Genomic DNA, 20,663 nt, shown 5'->3' with positions numbered 1-20,663 from the left:
AGATCAAAAGTGAAAAAAAAGCATACATTTAGTTGTTTGATCTCTTCGTATTCTCCAGTAGTTGAGCTCATACACAAGTTAAAGTGTTTGATTCCCATGTTGAAAAGAATAATGAAGAAAATCACTTCTATGACTAAGTTAATATATGTGGCCTATTTGGTTCGAGCAAGTAGAGCCTGAAGGGTGTTTACACCTGATGCCCTAAAGCCATCTGGTTTGGGAGCCGTCGGCTCGAAAGCCTGTAACATGGACTTTATAGAGAGCCTAATAGATGTTGACATTGCACATGACAAGAAGCAAGCTATACGTAAACTATAAAAATTGAAAATCTAGTGACTTGAGCAATTAAGTTGGAGGGATACTTTGCCTCTGGTGCCCTAAGGTTGTGTGGCCTGAGAGTCACTAACCCAAAGCTCGTTACACGGGTCACGAAAACTAAAAATTTGAAATAGTGCTCAACAAAAAGAAAGTAAAAGTGTGAAAAAAGTGAAAATCTAGAAAAAAAAAGAAAAAAACCAAAAGCATAAAGATAAAGTTCACTGCTTAGGGATAATTTTTGAGAAACCTATGCAGAAAACCTATAAGTGAGGATAAATAAATAATGATATGTGTATATTTGATTTTTCGAGAATAAAGCATAAATGATTACGATATTTGAAAAAGTAAAGAAAAATGCTTTTATTTTGTGGTGGCATGTAAAAGACTCTAAATATGTTTTGAGAGTGCAATGACATTAAATATTTGTGAAAACAAACTCCTTAATTTCCTAATGACTCTTGAATTAAAATTTTTATGCATACATGAAAGAGATGTTTGTGGATAGCATCACTCCAACCCCTCACGAGACCTTACTCATTCACTAAGGTAACTCAGGGGTTTAAATGGTTTGTTGCATACGCTAAATGCAACCATGATTTCTACGAAAGTGAGTTAGGTTTTTGCTTTATTTAGTTTATATTTTGTTTTTTGATCAAAGTCAGTTTGCTCGAGGATTAACAACCGATAAGCATGGGAGAATTTGATCATGCATATATTTTGCACTTTATACATATATTTTTTTGCATGATCCAGTGAAAATTGCATTAAAAACTCATTCTTATCAACATTTTTGAGAAACTACTTTTAAATTGAAAATAAAGGAAATTTTGCATATTTAAACTCTTCCCTACAATTTTCAGTGTTTTAATTAGTTTAGAACTTTTTAATTTGTAGTTTAATTAGTTTAGAAGTGTTCAACTAATATTTTTAATTAGTTTAAATGTCTTTTTTTTAAACACATTTTTAGAGAAAGACCCTTTTTAGATTTTTTGAAAATTATCCAAACTTCAATAGAAATTGTGTAACCTAGAATTTTTATTATAAATATTATTTTCTCAGCTGCAGACCACATTTTTTGCCTTTAGAAAAAATGCAGGCTTCTTCTCCCTCTTCTCTTCCTCCTCCTTCTCGTTCCCAATCGGTTCTCCCTCGATCTCTTTCTTTATCCTCCAGTTTCGTCTTGCTTATAATGTTTCTCTGGCACCGATTCTTCTCACCACTACTCGACGGAGGCAAGTGCAGCTCGAAGGTAAGACCACTTTCTTTTTCTCAACTCCTTCGTCAAAAATGGATTGGAAGGTATGTTTCTTCTCCCCCATCTTTCTATAGTTTCATAGTTTTAGTTTCTCCATACGTACATTATATCATTGCATGTAGTTCATCATGTCATTGCATATTTATTGCATATAAATTAGATTAGTTTTAGTTTTAGTTTTAGTTTTATTATCAAAAAATCTAAAAAATAAATAAATTATGAAACAATTTAGTTTAGCCATTTTTCTTGATTTGTGTGCTGAGTTAGATAGTTACATTATTTTATATAATTATTTCTTAAATTTAATTTACGTTAAGTGTTGTATTTTATCATAATTAGTTGGTTGCTTTCATTCAACATAAATTAGTTAGTTAAAATTTAAATTAAATTTAATACATGCTAGCCGATTAGTGTTTTTTTTAAATAATTTTAATTCTTCTTGATTTTTGGTCCTTGGATCTAACGTTTCCAGTTATATTTTTTAACAAGTTAGTTTTTTTTATTGAGTGAATCACATTCTTGGTAGTTTTCATCATGATTGAATTAGTTTTATTAATTATAATTGTTGTTAGTTGGTGAATAGTTGATTAATCGATAGTTAAAATAAATTAGAGTAATTTGTTTTTTTTATTCAGCTGATTATTCTCTGTTCTTTATGAATTAGTTATGTTATTTTAACTCCAGCACATTATTTCCTGTATTTAGTTTAGAAAATATTGTTATTCACTGGATTATCATTTTTCTTAATTAGAAATAAATTTAGCCGATTTTTATTCTTTCTCCATTATCATTTTTGTATAGTGTAGAATACTTTGTTAATCACGTTTTTCTATAGCTTAGAGTAGTGCTTAATCAATTTAGTGAGTTTAGATCAGATTCAAGTCACGTTATTTACTTTAGATTTTTTTGTTGTTGATTCATCATGCATATTTAGGTAAACAAATAGATAGCCAATTTTTGCTTCTATTATTTCATTTGATTATTGAATAGCTTAAGTTAGTTATTATATTATTTTCAGTTTTATTGATTCTAAAAATCCGTACAGCCTATAGTCTTTGTTAGATTCGTTTAGTTTGTTTTTAGTTATTTTGTCTCTTAGTCAATTTGTTTCATTAGTTAGTTTCTTGATTATTAGTTAGTTAGTTAGTTTTGTTATTTTGTCATTTAGTGCTTTAGTTTGTTACATGTTAGTTTACATTTGTTACATGTAGTTAGTTTATTATTAGTAGTTATATTCTTGTTTTTGTGATTTTTCTTTGAACTAACATTAGATTTTTATTTAATTTATATGTGTTTTATTCTCATTTTGTGTTTTTGTTTTGCAAGAAAGCGGTTGATTGTGCGATGAGCCCTCAAACGAGCCCCTGAAGAGCCCTCTGAAGTCCCAAAAAGGTTCTCTCAAAAGGACCTTCAAGCCCTTCAATGATTCCCAAAAATTCAAATTGACAAGAAAGAATATCAATTAAATTCATCAAAAGAGACTAGAAGCTCAAGCATTAAAGACCATTTTTCTTTTATTTTTAGCTTATGATTTATTTAATTAATTGGGTTTGTAATAAGGTAACTTAATTATTTTTATTTGTTTAAGCCTTCCGTAGAGGGCCGTACTCTCATTTGATTAGTTAATTAATTATTTTTATTTTCAAGGCAATAAAGAATAGATTAGTTTTCTGTGGAATATAAAGTGTTTCTCCAGTTCCCTGAGATCACCCCTGACTCCACCACTCGTGCGAGCCATTTTTTAGTATTTGGTGTCTGACTTTCATACTATTTTTTTTATTGAAAATATTGTTTTCAAAATTTATTTCATAAAACTTACACCAAGTAGTCATCTATAAAGGTAAAAAAAAAACTTTTTACCCATGTGGGCAAAGGACCCGCAAATATTTGTATGCAAAATCTCTAATTTTTTATTGTTGCATTTGATATGTTTCGTTTGTATGTTGGACTGCTTAGCCTTTATGTAGTCAACACAAGATTCTATATTTGTGAAGTTAAGGGCTCCAAGAGTCTCTTCTTTCACAAGTCTTTGGACTCTATCTTTCGAGATGTGTCTTAACTTTTGATGCCAATGCAAATAAGATTGGTTATCCTTTAAACCACATTTATTGTCAATCATTGTATTATCAATAGAGTGAGATTCCTGGATATGGATTTTGGTTCTTAAATGACGCAAATCATGACAGACACATGCAAAACCAATATGAATAGAATTTTTAACAATAATAAGCTTTGAATTTTCAAAATTAAATGCAATATCAAACATATCAAGTTTTGAAAACAAAATAATATTTCAACTATAAGATGAAACCTAAATATATCAACCAAGTCCAAAATGAATTCAAACTTCAAAACAGTTATGTAGGTCTTGATGTTCTGTACATGTGAAGGCATCTTATTTTTTGAGAAGATGCTTCTTTCATGCTCTGTTAGTTTTCTTTTATTTAAAAATGCCTCCCAAGAGTTGACAATGTGTATTGTGACATTAGAATCAATCCACCAACTGTACAATGAAACATAAATTAATTTACTCTCATAAGAAACAAATGACTTGTTACATTTTTTCTTGAGTCATTTCTTATGTTTCAGGCAATCTAGATTCTTATGTTTATTCTTTTTAAAGAAGAAGTACTTTATAAAAGTACCTCAAGTCTGTGACTCTTTAGAGGTTTTCTTCTTGAAGAAACCCTTCTTTGCCCCAAACCTATACTTTCCCTTATGAGAAGTCATATATGCACGTTGCACCTTTTCACCCTTCAATCTTTCTTTTTCTTTAACACAGTTTGTTAGGTGGTCATTAAAGGACAATTGATCATTATATGTGTTAGAGGAGATTTTGAAGGGTTGCTATTATTATATAGGCAACGAGGCCAAAATTAGATGAACTAAAAAGAAATTAAAAATGGATAGCTTCATGTCATTCAGTTGTGATGCAATATTCTCTATTTTAAAAATGTGTTGTTAGATGTAACTATCTCCAAAATATTTCAAAGATACCAATTTAGACACGAGAGTATTGGTCTTAGCCTTATTAGAGCTGACGAATTGAGCCTCAATGACTTTCAAAAAAAATTTCACTGTCCTGCAGTGATGAATAATACTTTGAATATTCTTAATCACTCGAGATTGCAAAAACAACAGGCTAAGCCTATTTGAGTGTTTTAATTTTTCAAATGTTGCTCTGTCAAAATGGGAGGTTCGTCAATTCTTAAAGCTAAATTTAGGTTCATGTTTCCCAAAGCAAATAATACAATAATTTTACAATAAAAAAATTAGATCCATCTAAAAAGATGATATTGCTAGAACCGTCAACGATCAAGTAACCTGGTATTACAAAAATGAATTAAATTACTTAATAATTGCTTATACAAGATTCATATTGAAACGACAAACTTGAGACCCTTTATTATTCACATTTTCTAAGGCAAGCACAATAGGGTCATTATCATTCCACTTTGGTGAAAACAATAATAGTCATAGTTGCTTCGACTGCTCAATTCTTAAGAAATTGACACTTAATTGGTAAAACTAGCAGATCATGTAATCAATGACAATTCAATACTGCAAATTTGGGTACAAACATGCTTCATGAGCTGGTATACATATCTACCATTATACCCTTTATGAATTTAGAATACAATGACCTGCCTTTGGGTATAATCATTGCTTCATAAAATCATACACAATCACAATACTGAATTTCAATCTTAACATGGTCTAAAGAACCCTCAATCAATACAACTCAGATCACTTTGGTGATTACATGATTGAGTTGATCGAGATATTTTACCGTTAGTATATTAATATTGCAAAGCATGCTACAACACAAATACAGTGTATACAATCACAATCTCATGCTTAAATAATCATGGACAACTTAAAACAATATGAAATGCACAGAAATATTATGCTAAGGTCACCAAAAAATATGAGAGTTATGAAAAATACATGATTTTATAAGTAATATCCAAGATTGGGGTATGAAAACGCTCTGAACGGGTCATTAAAGACCTTGAACTGTCACAGAAACCCTTAAATAAGTCTCAGAAACCATTGAATCAGTCCTGAAACACCTGAAACCGATTTCAAAATGCCCCAAATCGATTTAGTTCCATAATAGTTAACATGGTCCGGCTCTAGACATGATTCGACTCAATATCGGACCAAGACCCGAGCAACCACCACTACCCTCCGAATTGGGGATAGCATCACCTGTCAACCTGTAGGTGGCAAGTCGTTGATCAACACCTACCCTTTTGCCGCCGACTTCCCAAACACCGAATGAGAATCTAGTAGGGGAGAAGTGATGACTATCGACATAGTGGAGGTGGGTGGTCGGCGTTCTCATCAGCCAACTAATTTCCTTCAATGAGTTCAGGCCACAATGTTGAGATGTGCCCATGACCCTAGAACTCCAAACATGGTGAGAGAATTGATTTCATGTGTGTAGTACTCATCACACTACTATGGGTCTCCTATTTACAGTGAGATCTGGTAGAAAGTCCATAATAGGCATGCATGAAATTGTCGTGTAACCCCCCAGGACTGAAAGGCCTCTTCCATGTTGTTTCTTGATGTGCCATGTCAATATAGGTTGGATCAGATCCAATCTAAAAATCCAACAGTTTGTTCATGATTACCGCAACAGCAACCGTACCCTCCATATCTAACTGGCGAATTCCTTCAGCTTAAATGCCTTGCGCTGACCCATCAAGTGAGGTGTGTGGAGCACCTGTAGGCTGCAAATGTGCTGTTAATTGTGCAATAATCTAAGTAACTATTTTATCTGTTGAAGTGGGGGGAGTAGTTTCAATCGGATAGGAAAATGGTGACACAAATCCATCCTCACGCCCCTAATGTTGGCATTATTTATTTTTGGGTAATCTAAGAGAAAAAAAAAACCATCACCGATAACACACAAGCTAGCTCCCCTGCCCATCTAAGAGTACATGCAAGGGATGCCAACAGTGAGTTTCTAATTTGTGACATCTTCTCAACTTGCTGACATTCACAAGTCACCCTTACCAGCTGAGAAGAGCCCTTTATGTTGGCATTATTGCAAACTATGTACTTGAAATCAACTATAAAACTGTCAAAGATGTATTTGAGGTGTAAACCAAGTTGGTTAACTTGTGACGATGCAATGATGTTAATGGTAGGGTTGGCAATGGACCGGGGGGCAGGGGACAAGGTCCCCACCCCCACCCCCATCTCAAAATCCAAACCTCCATCCCCGCCTCAATCCCCATACGGGGATGGATTTTAACCTCCACCCCCGCCTCCATCCCTGTTTCATGTCCTCCATCCCCGGTTCAAACGGGGGTGAGACGGATTCAATATTTCAAATTTCATGTTCAGATCTTGTTTAGATTCGGATGGATCATGCACAAGCTCATGTCCTACTGTTAAAGACTTCAAGGTTCAGCACAATCACTTGAAAGGTTGCTGGGTTCATGGGGAGGAGGTGCTGATGGGCAGTGGGGGTGCTCTAGTCTCACCACTCTGAAGGCAAAGGCACCTGCCACTGCCCCAACTGTGGGTGCCAATAAGTACAGCCATATGTCTTCATACCTACTTGAGACCACTGCTGGGCCAAGAGACCTCACCGGGTTCATCGAGCCTCCTGATATGTCCTGCATCACCATACCAAAACTCACACTCATCATGCATGCACACATGCTTTCACGTGTCTCCAACCACAGTAACAAACGTTTTTAACGGCAACATTTATCTGCCATGACTATATGGTGATATATGTATATATATACAGAGGAATGAAAACCTACTCACCAAAAAACATTCCTAACCTACTAACCACACATTTTATTGGATTTTTGTTGCTTTTTCGAAATTCTGACCGTACAGATTTGATCAACATGCTTGTTTTTATAGGAATCAATTCTTGGAGAATTTGATTATGATGCATGGATAGGTTTTTATAAGTTTCAAAAATCAATGGCGTATAATTTTCATAAATTTTTTAGACTCCAAATATCATTTTTTCTATCCAACATTCATGATCCAAGTGTCAATTTCTAGTAAATCAATATACTGAACATATCTATGCGATCAAAATTTTGAAAAAAAAAAACATTACAAATTTTTCATTGGGTAGGTTTGGCATATTTTTTAGTGGGTAGGTCTTCATTTTCCTATATATATGATTTTGAAAACCTACTAACTAAAAACTCTACCAACCACACGTTTTATTGGATTTTTGGTAATTTTTTTAATTCTAACTGTGCATATGTGATATGTATGCTTGTTTGTATAAGAATCAGTTCCTGAAGCATTTGATTCGGATGCATGGATCAGTTTTTATAAGTTTCAAAAATCAACCCTGTACAATTTTCATAAATTTTTGAGGCTCCAAATACCATTTTCTCTATCAAAAATTCATAATCCAAGTGTCAATTTCTAGTAAATCAATTATGGTGAAGACATCTGTAGAGTAGAAATTTTGAAAAAAAAAACTAACAAATTTTCAGTAGATAGGTTATCATGGTTTTTGGTGGGTAGGTTTTCATTCATATATATATTAGTGATGGTCGGTGCCTTACACTTTTTTGTGTCTACCGAGCTTTAAAAAGATTATTTCTATTTTTTCTAATATCTGACCATACAGATGTAATGCTTGATAGAATAGATTTTTGAATCCTCCGATTCCAAACCAAGTCAGGTTTTTATAAGATTCAAAAATCAACGGTCTACAATTTAAAAAAACTAATGCTTAAAAATCATTTTTTCTCAAAAAACATGTTCCAAACTTGGTAGGTACACGGTAGGCACAAAAAGCATCAGACATCTACCATATATATATATATATATATATATATATATATATATATATATATATATATATATATATATATATATATATTCCCTTGTTTTTATCACCAAAAAGAAAAAAAGGTTGAAAATATATGAGATATAAGGGGAAAAGAACAAAAGTCAAATAATATACATAAAGATTAAGAAAAAAAATAATTCAATATCAGAGGGGTCAGATCATATCCAGATCTGGAAATCTATCACGCGTTTTGAATCGGATCTGAATATACTCATTAGAAGTCCGATCCAGTGCAGGTCAACCCTGAAATGGTTGCAAACCTAGTTGTACCCAATACAAATATCACTTGTTAAATATCTCCTTCGTCAAGTTCTGGTTGGCCCTATGCCTCATAGAATTTCGGACTGGGTCCAACACATGGATCTGGATCTGACCTCATAATGAAAGAGGACAGGACCTGCTTGGATTGGAAATGTTAGCAGCCAAAGATTTATAGGCTACGGAACAGTACTGCACCATTAACTTTATACTGTACAGTGTAAACTATGTTGTACAAGAGGTGATTGCAATAGGGATGTAAACGGGTCTCGCATTGGATTTTATTAAATTGAAGATAATTGGATTTGGATTCCGATGCATGGAGTCTATACCAAACCCAGATCTGATTAGAGCACATACCCTATATAATATGGCTGGACCTTGTAGAACTCAAATGCGAGAATGTTACAATTGAATCCGAATCCGAAACAGACTTGGATCTGGTTTTGCTTACAGAATCTGACTAAATGGATTTGTGTTTGGTCGGACATCTGACCCGACCATTTTACATAATTAGTGATTGATGCTAAGAACTTCACAACTTGAGGTCCATGTATTAAACCAAGCAATGGTAAAAATAAAACTCATCATGAATTTCCATAAAAGATTGTGAGCATCAAGTGCTTACCCTGTGATCTTAACTGCCATTGCAATTGAAGCTCCAGATGCAACACCTGATAGTTGCCCAACCTGCAACAAGAAATCTCATGAGTTCATGGTATAAGGCTCCATTTCTTATTTTGGTTAATTTGCTTGTAACTTGATTACCTGTTGGTCATGTCAAAGAAGAGATTGCTTGTGTTAGAATTACCATCTAGCTTTCTTACCCTATATATATATATATATATATATATATATATATATATATATATATATATATATATATATATATATATATATATATATATATATATATATATATATATAGCTTTAAAACACCAAGTGCTTACTCCAGGGTGCCTAACTCCTAAGATACTACATAAGCTGCTAATTTGACTAAGTTTTTGCTGTGTCGGGTGGGGAAGATAAGTTTTATTTAAAAACTAGATGTGAGGAAAACGATTTCTAAAAATGTGGATCCCCTTTGCCCTCTCGTTACAGGGGATGAGGATAAACCTCACCCCCCTCCATTATCAAAAGGGTGAGGCTTATCCTCACCCGCCGTGAGGGCTCTATAATGGTAAGCTATTTAGCCCCACCCGAAACATGAGAGTCAAGAGAGGGTTTAAGAGAGAGAGAGAGAGAGGCAGTTGTTGGAGCACTACCGACAGGGCTGCCAACTTATAAAACCCGAGATTTTTCTTTGGCAATTAAAATGAATAAATGATAAACTTTATTTGAATCTATGACATGAGTGCAATTTCTTAGTTTTCTAAAAATTCTTGAATTCCTTGATTTTCTTGATTTTGAATTATAATAAAATTAAGTCTCAAGTTACGAAGAATATTGCAAGAATAATTATAAAATTTAAAATATATGAGCTAAACAACAAAGTAAATGATTTTTATATGTTTAGATTATGGATATTGGACTTGGATCCAAATCTTAGCATTTAGGTTTAATATGAATTTGGACCTTAAATTAGGTAGTAGATTTAACTCATGGTATTTGGATCTAATCCAATTAGGTTGGATGCAATCCATGATATTTGAATCTAATTAAGGATTAATTGGGTTAGATATAACTTAGGATATATGGATTCACTCTCATTGAATTGGACCCATAGGTTCAGATGCTCTAAACAGTGTTATTATTGTTTTGATATAAATTTTGGTCGATCGGTAGCTCACCTGTTAGATCGGAGTCAATCTCTATGATTCTCATTTTGAGGGCATCAAAATTGACTATTTACATGCCCAAATTGATATCGATTTGAGTGTTTTATCATCGACCGGAGTTCATGCCTAATTATAGGTAGAAAATCAATGTTTTCAGCGTTAACTAATTTTTTTTGCTGGTCTGTAAGCATATGATTAAATTTAAGACCACGACGATAATTTACATTTTGAAGACTATCAAATCAGTTATTTAAACATCGAATTTGGTTGTCTTTGAGTCTCTAGGCTTTTCGAAAGATTACCATGTCACTAGAGACCAAGTCAGGGTAAGAATACCCCACCTTTCTTCTCTAACTTAATTAATTTTAAAATTTATTAAGTTATGACTCATAATTTATTTACTTGTTGTATTAATAAAGAAAATTAATAGATATTAATTTCTTATATTAGAGATGAGACTCTTGCTTAGGCCCATCTATAAATAGAGACTCTCATGATAGAGATATGCATCTCCCTTCTTCCTTACATCTCTTTCTTTCTCCAAGCCATTAGAAAAGTTTAGACCTCCATTAGAGATCTGCGACCATATTGGTAAAGGTTTAATCCAGCCCGTAACGAGGTACGAATGGAAGAAAAAATGATGGTATCGTGTAGGGAAGCATGTTTTCGGTAGGGAATATATACTTTTATGATGTTCAATTTCGGGATGCATTAACATGCCCTCTTTTTTATCTAGGGCTTGGATCTTCATTTAGTCTATGCCTAGAACATTTATGACTATTAGATCTATATGAAAAAAAAAATTAAAAACCCAAAACGGTATTTTGGAAGATCAATTTTGAGAAAATGATTTGAAAAAGACTATTTTTGAAACCCTAAAAAGCAAAAATATGTGAATAGATAGATCCATATTTTATTTGTTTGTTCAGCATGAATAATGAATGTAGAAGCATATTTTTGAGTATTTTTTCATGGATCTTGATGCTATAAATATGTCTCTTGCATAGATCTTAGTTAAAAATATGTGAAAATCATTTTAAAGAAGGTTTTGCCAAAAATATTTTAAGGTTTTGATGTTTTATGATAAAAAAAGTTAATCTGATCATATATGGTAGATTGGAACATGTATAGCATGGTTAAACAACTTGTTATTGAATAAATAATTCATGATTTTATATTATTTTTATGTCTCTTGTGATTCTTGCATAGATAAAATCATATTTGAGATGTTCCATGAAAGTTTTGTGATTTTTGGATTATGTTTATTAATGTTTTAGCAAGATTAGCCTAAATATGATCAAAGATATGCTGTATGATATTGTAAATATGTATAAAGTATCTAAAAATTATGATTGTATGAGTTTCACCATGTTTTTTGTTCTTGTTTAATAGATCTTGCATGAGTTTGGATCTTGATTATTCTATCATTTTTTGTCTGACCAGTCTTAAAAAAAAATCAATATCTCTATAAAAACAAGGTCAATAAATAAAAATAAAAATATTGAATATTATACACATCCACAACTTGAATTGAGAATCTTGTTTCGTCCCATTTGATTCAGTTTGGAGGCTAAAACATTCATTGCAACAAAGCACAAATTTTCTTCCTTGTCAATAGGACTATTCAGACCAAAGATTTTTAAAGCTCTAAAACCCTAATTAAAACTTATCAAAATAAATTGTAAAAAATCTAGGTGAAAGGTAACATGTATAGAACAATTATATAAAAAGGATTTTGTCAAAAGATTTTTTTGTAAATCTTGAAAAATTCCTCAAACTGGATTAAATTTCTGTAGTTAATAGGATATCTCATATGTTTTCTAAACAGGGTTCAGTTCCAAAATTTCCCTGATTTTATTACAGCAAATTTTGTAATTCTATTTCTTGAACTGTATTCCTAAGATGATGGGGTAATCTCAGTAAAATCTTAAGAGTTAAATTCAGTACCTATGATTTTTGGTGGGTTTTTCAAAATTGGGTTAATGGAAATTCGAACTACACAATATGACATGTGTTAATGTTGAGTTTTATTTTACTTTAGCTGTATGTTTGTTGATGCTTAAATGAGATATTGGACTAATATGCATGTTAAATGAATGTATTTCATTATTGATTGAATTAAGCATGCATAAATATCAATGATTAGCCTACCTTGACTGTGTAAATGCATAATGATTGCATTATTGCATTGATTTTATGGTAGAGACTAATCAAAAGCATGCATAAAGTGCCATGAATATTATTGCATTTAAACCCTAAATGTAGTTGCATGTTTGCATTGGCATGATTAACAAGAGTGTTAATTAAAAAAATCAAATAAAATTAATTCTCTTGGGGCTTATTGAGAGAGTAAGCATGGTACTGACAATTCTGTGGAATATTTGGCTTAGCACAAAAGATTGCTTTTGTTTTTTCTTCACAAGACCAGTAACCGAGGGAACTACCATGATTTGTCAGCAGTGTGGTAGGTAAAACTTATAAGAAAATTCTGATATGTCAGGATTGCAGGAGTTGAGAACTTTCTCTATAAAATTATATTTTGTCTCCAAAGTATGCATAATTAAGGCATCACGTAAGTTAATAAGACACAATTATTTAAAAATAGAAACCTGAGTCGTACATTCATCTTGGAGAGTATGTGTTGTACCCACAGATAGATATTGGAAAGTGAAATAAGATTTTGAATTGCATATAGATAAAACATGACATGCATCATTTAAACAAGAAAATAATAAGTGAAGATAAGAAGTTATTCATACACGAAGGATTCACAAGAGTGGAATAGTAAGTTCACTCAAATTGTATATATATTCATGCATTTTATAAATGTTCATGCACATGAATAATTTATTGTATTGCTGCAAATCTTAGCATAAATAGTTGTGCATTATATTGAACAATTATTTTGTTGATAGCATGATTTTATGTTTATTGCCTACCAAAATATGTGTTACATGATTAATATATGAGGTTGTGTTTAAATGTATTCTAATATGATGCATTTATTGCAAGTATGTTATTTTCTACCAGGCTTTCACGAGTCTGATCCATTTTATGGGGTTTCAGGTAGAATATGATGTTCAACTACGGAGCAGATGCAAAATACTTAGAAGGCATCGAGACCCGGTCTTTTCCTTTTTCGATGATAGTTTTGGAAAAATAATTATTGTTATCAAAATACTCTGATATGTATTTTAAGTTATTAAAACTAAATTAAATCTCAATGTTTACATTTTAATTCAATTATGTTAATTGATTGTACTGTAACACACTCAGAATGTTTAACAAAAAAAAGAAGTTATTTTTGTTGTTTAAAAAAAAAAGTTTTCTCTGAAATTTTAGAATTAAAATTTTGGGGTGTTACACGACGAGTTTGAGGAGAGAGCTTGTCGCCATGGTTGTCGACATCGTAACAGAGAGGGAGAGAAAGAGAGGGATAAGGGGAGGAAGCTGGCAACCTCTACAGGATGAGTCGGCAAAGCCGACTCGGTCTAGGGTAAACCAGACCAAGTCGGGTTTGGGTAAAAAAAAATCAACTATACTTTCTCTATGTGAACTCTGTATATTTTTCTTAGACGGTATTTAATGAGGGCTTAATTAATACCACCAACCCCTACTAGGTTTGGCAACCTTGTTAGAGGAGATGAAAATGATATTGAGAGTGGAAAAAGGGGTGGAGATGGGCCATTTTCAACTATGTAAGACATCTCCAGCCTCATCTTGATTAATCTTGTCACCCCTCTCATCTCCTGTCCAACAACGGCTCTTGAATAAAGACTAAATTGTGTTTGCATCCCTTCAAACATGGAGTCTCTCTCCCTATCTTTCACACACACACATGTATATATATAAATATTTGAGAGGGAAGGGGAACCATCCAATCAAAAGTTTTAAAATCTATAACCGATGATAATTGATGGTGTTCATTTTCTAAAGATCAAGTTTTTCATCTATTAGACTTTATATATTGTATTCTTATTATTCATTTAGTGAGCGACATGTTTTGGATTATGAACTTTCGATTTTTAGATGTGTTTTTTAAAGCGCTAAAAATCAACTGCCCACAATACTTTGTATTGTAAAGTTTTAAATGCATTGTGAGGCATTGATTTCTTAGGTTTTGAAAAACATGTTTATTTGTCGTAATGTCTTTGTATATAGCATATTTCTTACTAAATAAATTATAAAGAACAAATATATGAGGTCTTATAGACACCCAAAAATTTTAAAGAAATAATAAGCCCTTGTGCTCGGAGAAGAGAATTCCTTTGAAAAAAGGTCCAAATTTGCCATCCCACACATGGGATGACAATTGGGTTTGCTATCCTATTATGGGGACGACACTCTCTTTTGTCGGTTGCAACGTTGGCTGAATGGATAAGCTTTTGAAGGGGTGTGTCTCAATCTAAGCTGGATTCTTTCTGAGCATTTTTATATGGGACTCTTCGGGATGAATCTTATTCTTTCTGAGCATTTTCATATGGGACTCTTCGGGATGAATCTTATCTTCATAAGAATAAAAACAAATCCATTTGAGTTGGATTCAAACATAAAAATCTCTTGATCTATATCTCATCTAGGATTATTATAAACAGAGGTAGCTGCCTAGAGCCTAAAACATCTAAAAATCCTTTGTCTCAGTGTTGGCCCTAGAGAGAACTCTTACCCTAGCTCTGCCTTCACTTTGGCCCTTTTGGTCTAAGCCCTAAATAGTCATACTGAGTATAATTGCTACTGAAGCCATTCTAAGAATTCTTGAATCTATGTAGATATGTAGAAGTGCTGTTGAACCAAAGAGTAGCCTAAAAGAACTAAATGGATCTCAAAGTCTGAAAAAGTTATTTTCTATATCAATTTGTTTATTCCTTTTGATTCATTATCATTTGTTAATCGATACTCATACACTTTTTATGTCTTTGCATATCTTAATCCGTAGCAATGAGTTTCAAATTGTGAAAATCCAAAAACTTGTCTTTGCTTTACCTTTTTCTTGGAACAAGGATAACAAAACATCCTCATTTTCTGTAGGAATTTCAAAAAGGATTTTACCTAATCCAGATGAATCAATTCTTCCTACAAAATTTATCGACAGGTCTGATAGATGAGATACTTAAACATTGAAGAAAGGGAGACATCTAATTGCCATTGGTTATAGATTTTGGACCATCCTTTGATTTGATCTTGAAACATGTTTTCCAAATTAATGATATTATTTTTCAAATTGCAAAATTTTGATGCATCATGGGCTGTTGAATTTTTGTACCCTAACACACAAAAAGATATGATATAAAACCTGCCACACATAGATCACATTTATAGGGCTTTCTTGAGACTGCATCAGATGAGAGGAACACCATCAAGTTTATTTTTTGTTTCAGCCAATCATTTTGTTACACTGTAGATGCCGCTCATCCGAAACTTGATTGGCTCTCAAAAAAACTGTGGGACCCATCTAAGAATTAACCTATCCATCTATGGTATTTTGGCTGCCGTTCATCAAAATGGATGAACAACATACCATCAGAGCTGCCTTCGACCTGATGCACTCTCAAGTTTTTTTTACTATCTGGCCATTCAATTTGACAGTTTAGGGTGGAAAAAAATAAGGTGCACCTAGGGGTGTCAACGGGTAGGGTTTGGTTCAGACACAGGTGAAACTACCCAAACCTCATTTGAGATGATGGTAACAGATCTGGACCTGGGTCTAATTGGACCCACCATAAAAGAAACAATACCTAGATCCTATAAGGATTACATGAACCAGACCCAGACCATACCCAGTAAAATAATATTTTTTATCATTTTTACATTGAAAAATTATCAATCTTAATTGAAGCTCAGGTTGAGCATGGGTTCGGTATGAAATTTCATAAACCATACCCGACTCCATATATTAATCGAACCCCTTCAGGTCCTACCCGGGATTCTAATCTGGCCTTCTTATTTATCACCAAACCCTGACCCTATAAGGTTTGGAACAGGTAGGGTCTAGGACACACCTGACCCATTGATACCCCTAGGCCCAACACCAACTTGTTTTTGTGTGTGTGTGATGGTTCAATAGTAGCTTACAAGATGAGCATTGGTGGATAGTGAAGAGGCAAGAAACATAATGAAGAAGGTTTCAAAGAATTCAGCCTAAAACGCTGCCTTTTAGCCATGAAGTGGCCTTGTCAAGGCCACCTCTCCTTTCACGTCATATACAGTCATCCCCACATAACTTGCAAGTATGGACCCTCCAATTTGTGCCAAAACATACGCTGGTACCTGAATATCAGCCAATTATAAGCACAGTACAGCTGAATCTTTACTAATGGACTAGAGTGACTTGGTCCATCGCATTGGTACAAGTACATTCAAACCCAAAGTCATCCCCTTGTGGCCTACCTGAGAGGCTGAGACCATGGGAATTGGCCTGCGGCTGCAAATGCCATTGTTATTGCAGGGTTGACATGAGCTCTGGAGATGGGTCCGATGGCGAAAACCAAGAGAATAACAGCGAACCCTCCAGTGGATGAGTACTCAAGAAGACCAATCCCCCCGTGTAAACTCTGTGATGGAGATTATACCATATACAGACAACATCATGATGAATGTCCCTAGCATCTCTGCTCGGCGCCGACCTGCGAAACGAAATGCCGAATTGTAGATCTAGTGAAGTCCTTTTTCAATTGTTCCAAAGAGATTATCAAACGATAGACACCATGGATGCATCTAAAAGTTTAGAATCTGATATTTGATGTGTGCTGGTGAATTACAGTCTTGAGAAATGCAGAGGAAATGTTGCATAATGTAGTTCCAAAGCCTACTATGGAAGAAGTCCCTTGGGCAGAGTAATTTAAGCTCTTTCTTAGTTTCTTATAAGACCATAGGACTTTCTGGGTCCAATTGGCTTACTTGGTATGAGTGGACAACAATACTTTAGAGCCGGAAGAAGATTTAAAAATGCATTGATTTAGAGCTGGAAGAAGGAAGATTAAAAAAATGCATTGCATCGGAGCTAGAAGTAATAAGATTTTACCACTAAACTTATTTTTTGCAAACCACTATATGATGTAAAATATATCTAAACTATATTTTTTTGTTACTTAACACGCTCATAGAAGTCAAGCTGAGCCCGGTATATGTATGAACGAGCTTTTTACAAGCGGAACATGAGCTGAGCCATGAGTGGCTAGGCTTATTTCCCAGCCCTACCTGAAATTAGGACCAAGATCAGGGCTGGGTTAGACTTAAGGCGGGAAAGTCTGTCTGACCAAAAAAAAAAAACTCACCAAACTGGACTTATAACTAGGATCCATGCAAATGGTTCAAATTTCGGATTAAAAAAAAATGCATTCGGGAGTCGAATCTGGTCGGATCTAGAACAGCCAAAATCTGCAAAACCACCATCCTGATTCCGAACCGTTTGCAACCTGGAACAGCCTGTCCAGAAGTGGGATCGGATCCGGATCATCAGACCCGATCCGAACGGACCAAGACCTTTCGCCAGACCTTCTTTCCCTCTCCACCGCGCATTCCCCACCAAATCTCTCTCTCTCTCTCTCTCTCTCTCTCTCTCTCTCTCTCTGAAGTCCGTTCCTCTCTACGTCTACCACACGATGGACGAACAGGCCTCCACCATCGCCATGGACGTCGACGACGGCGATCCCCTCGACTTGATCACCGACGCGTTGCCGGACAAGCCCCTCACCGACGACTTCTTCTTCAACGCCTTCGAGGACGATTTCGACGATACCGACATCAATTGACCACCCCCCTTTATCGCAATTTGTTCCCCAGTATACGTTAGCACTCTTTTTACTGTATTACAAACCGTCTATTTTGATCGGATTGATCGCCTAACTGCGAAAACCTTTGTTATTACGAGTGATTTTTGTTACGAGTAATCCGTCTTTATTGGGGTTTTCCTTTTTGTGCTCTGTTTTATCTCTAAAGTGGTGTTTGGATGCACCCATTTATCAAGATAAACTGGAACGTGGATTATCCCGGTTATCCGGATAAGTTGGTACACCCAAACTCACCATTGATGTGTCTGAAGCTCTTGAAACTTCGGTTTGTTGAATGACCTATCATTTATGCGAGGGTGTTGGGCAATTTGATTTTGATTTTTGGTTTGTTGGTGTTTGGAGACGTGTTCTTGTGGGGATTACTTTGTCAATTGACATCGACTCTTGCTGTTGTGTAAGCAAAAGAAGAAGGAACGTTTGCGAGAAAAAGGGGACACATAAATTTTTGGGATTGAAAGTGTGCTACTATCTCCCTGCCATTGCTTCTGTTCAATTACATTCAGCACCATTCGTTGTGTTGAAAACGAAGAATTTCTTTTGGGTGTTGGAGATCAGAGTAATGTGTATTTCCATACTTTTATGTTTGGTTGTGTTGCATTTTTTTGGTTGGGATTCCAGTAACGCATTTTATTGCGTTTGTTGTCCTACTCCATATCAACTGCTGAAGTTTGTAGTCTACACAAACTCACTGTCACTGCTGTGTGCTTAATGTGAAGCTCAAGAATTTCACTATCATTATTCCGGAAAGAAAAATGCAAACAGAAATAAATGAGACAAAAGTTATTAGTTGGGTTTTGACTTCAAATAATACTGTAATGCATATATAATGAACCGAGAGAAGTGCAAATGTGAGTTGTCAGAGTCCTAGCAATGGGTCTTTCAGAAACTTTATGCTGATGGACTACTACAAGAACTTCTTGTGTATTATCAGTTGAAAATATAGATATATTTCACGTTATCCACAGCGTAGAACTTTGATTTGTAGAGGGGATCTTATTTCATGTTTTCCTTGTTTTGTTATATTTTTTATACAGAAATGATGACTGAAACTGCAGCAATTTGGTCTTCAAACATCAGTCTATGTATAATAGGAAGAATATAAGCTAGGAAAAGATGAACACTTGGAAGGAGGCAGTTGGAGGTGACATGGAAGATTGTAAAGTGACCTATTTTTTAGTCTAGATGATGAATGATGAACAATAGGAAGAATACAAGCTATGGTCAAACATGAATGTAATTCTTTGACTGCGTGGTTATCAGGAATGGAAATTTTTGATACATTAGTTGTTTCTCATCTCCACTTAGCATTGTGTCAAATTAAAAAACATTGTTTTTTCTGGAAAAGAATGGGAAAACTGCAGTCATGAAACCAACAGAATTAGTTAAAGCCATTAGATTTACTTGATTTCAAGCTTCTATTGGAAAATATTCTTTCCTCGTATCTTGACAGTTAAAGGATTTGAACCATTGACAACTATAATTTCTGAAATTACCCTGAAGAAATCCTACCTTAGACAATCATAACTGCAATCTGCCCTATGTTAAGAAATATTAGTGATCTTGGATCAAATGGGCTACCATAAGGGCAACAAACTATTATAGGCATAGAAATCTTTCATCACAATTAAGTCATGATCATGTTGGTAGCCTCAGTTTCATGTTTCTGTAAAAATCATTTCTGTATGATAGCTCAAAGTCAAATGCAGAAAAAAAATATATGGTTATGACCATGGTTGCCGGTCTAGGAAGCAGGAGCAAGAAGCGATAAGGGAAGTGGGAAGTGAGGCACTTTTAAAATTTTAGGAAGCGGGAAGTGTGGGACAACTTAGGAGCGAATCAGGAAGTGAACCGGAAGCGAGGGGGAAGCGAAAAAAGAGAGAGAAAAAAATGAAGCGAGGGGGAAGCATGCTTCCCCAAAAAAAGCATGCTTCCCAGCGCATTTCAGAAGCATGACATTCCGTATTTCCGAAATGCACTTCGGGGAAGCGCACTTCCCCAGTTACCTAGGTGTTTCTGTTAACTCTGGTTATGATGACTCCAAATAAAAACTTAAATGAAATGGCCGAAGTATGCAAAGGCATTGAAATCTGAAATGAATGGATGGTTGGATTGAAATATGCCTCTATTGTTCTTGTAAGGTCAGCATCATCGTTATTCTTATCAGTTTTTCATCCTTGATCCTTCTCCAGAAAAATGCAGATAAAAAGTAATAGTAGAGAATGCACACTTTTTTGTGGAAATGGTAGCTTAATCTAGTAGAAAATCAGCACATTTGGCATTCTCTTGATTTGGTAGGATTGGAAGAGTCGGCACATCAAGGTTTATTCCAATGGTAGCAGGCAGGTAGCTTTCAATTCAAGAAATTATTGTAAGTTCTAAAGGGTAATATGGGCCCACTGTTATGCATATACATG

The 20,663-nt window shown here is 34.3% G+C and overlaps 1 protein-coding gene across 1 annotated transcript; it reads right to left on the bottom strand.

The window, feature by feature from the left end:
- Positions 1-6,987: 6,987 nt before the first annotated feature.
- Positions 6,988-17,977, bottom strand: LOC149845612 (putative aquaporin NIP7-1). Its single transcript, XM_089988748.1, has 4 exons — positions 17,936-17,977; positions 16,847-17,010; positions 16,681-16,726; positions 6,988-7,206 (listed from the first exon to the last, which is right to left on the bottom strand). Exons 1-4 carry the CDS (start codon positions 17,975-17,977, stop codon positions 6,988-6,990), a joined length of 471 nt encoding a protein of 156 aa, XP_089844874.1.
- Between the last annotated feature and the right edge of the window lie 2,686 nt (positions 17,978-20,663).

This window comes from Nuphar pumila, chromosome 2, assembly GCF_984573655.1.
Source record: "Nuphar pumila chromosome 2, dmNupPumi1.hap1.1, whole genome shotgun sequence".
In the NCBI taxonomy this organism is placed as follows: Eukaryota; Viridiplantae; Streptophyta; class Magnoliopsida; order Nymphaeales; family Nymphaeaceae; genus Nuphar; species Nuphar pumila.
Note: the sequence above shows the minus strand (reverse complement) of the source record. Positions and strands in the feature narration are given on the sequence as shown.

Coding starts and splice junctions, on each gene's coding strand:
- LOC149845612 (XM_089988748.1), bottom strand. CDS start 17,977: ATGCGCGGTGGAGAGGGAAAGAAGGTCTGGCGAAAGGTCTTG. Junction 17,011..17,935: donor AGGTCTGGCGAAAGGTCTTG/GTCCGTTCGGAT, acceptor TCTCCATCACAG/AGTTTACACGGGGGGATTGG. Junction 16,727..16,846: donor CCATGGTCTCAGCCTCTCAG/GTAGGCCACAAG, acceptor GCTGATATTCAG/GTACCAGCGTATGTTTTGGC.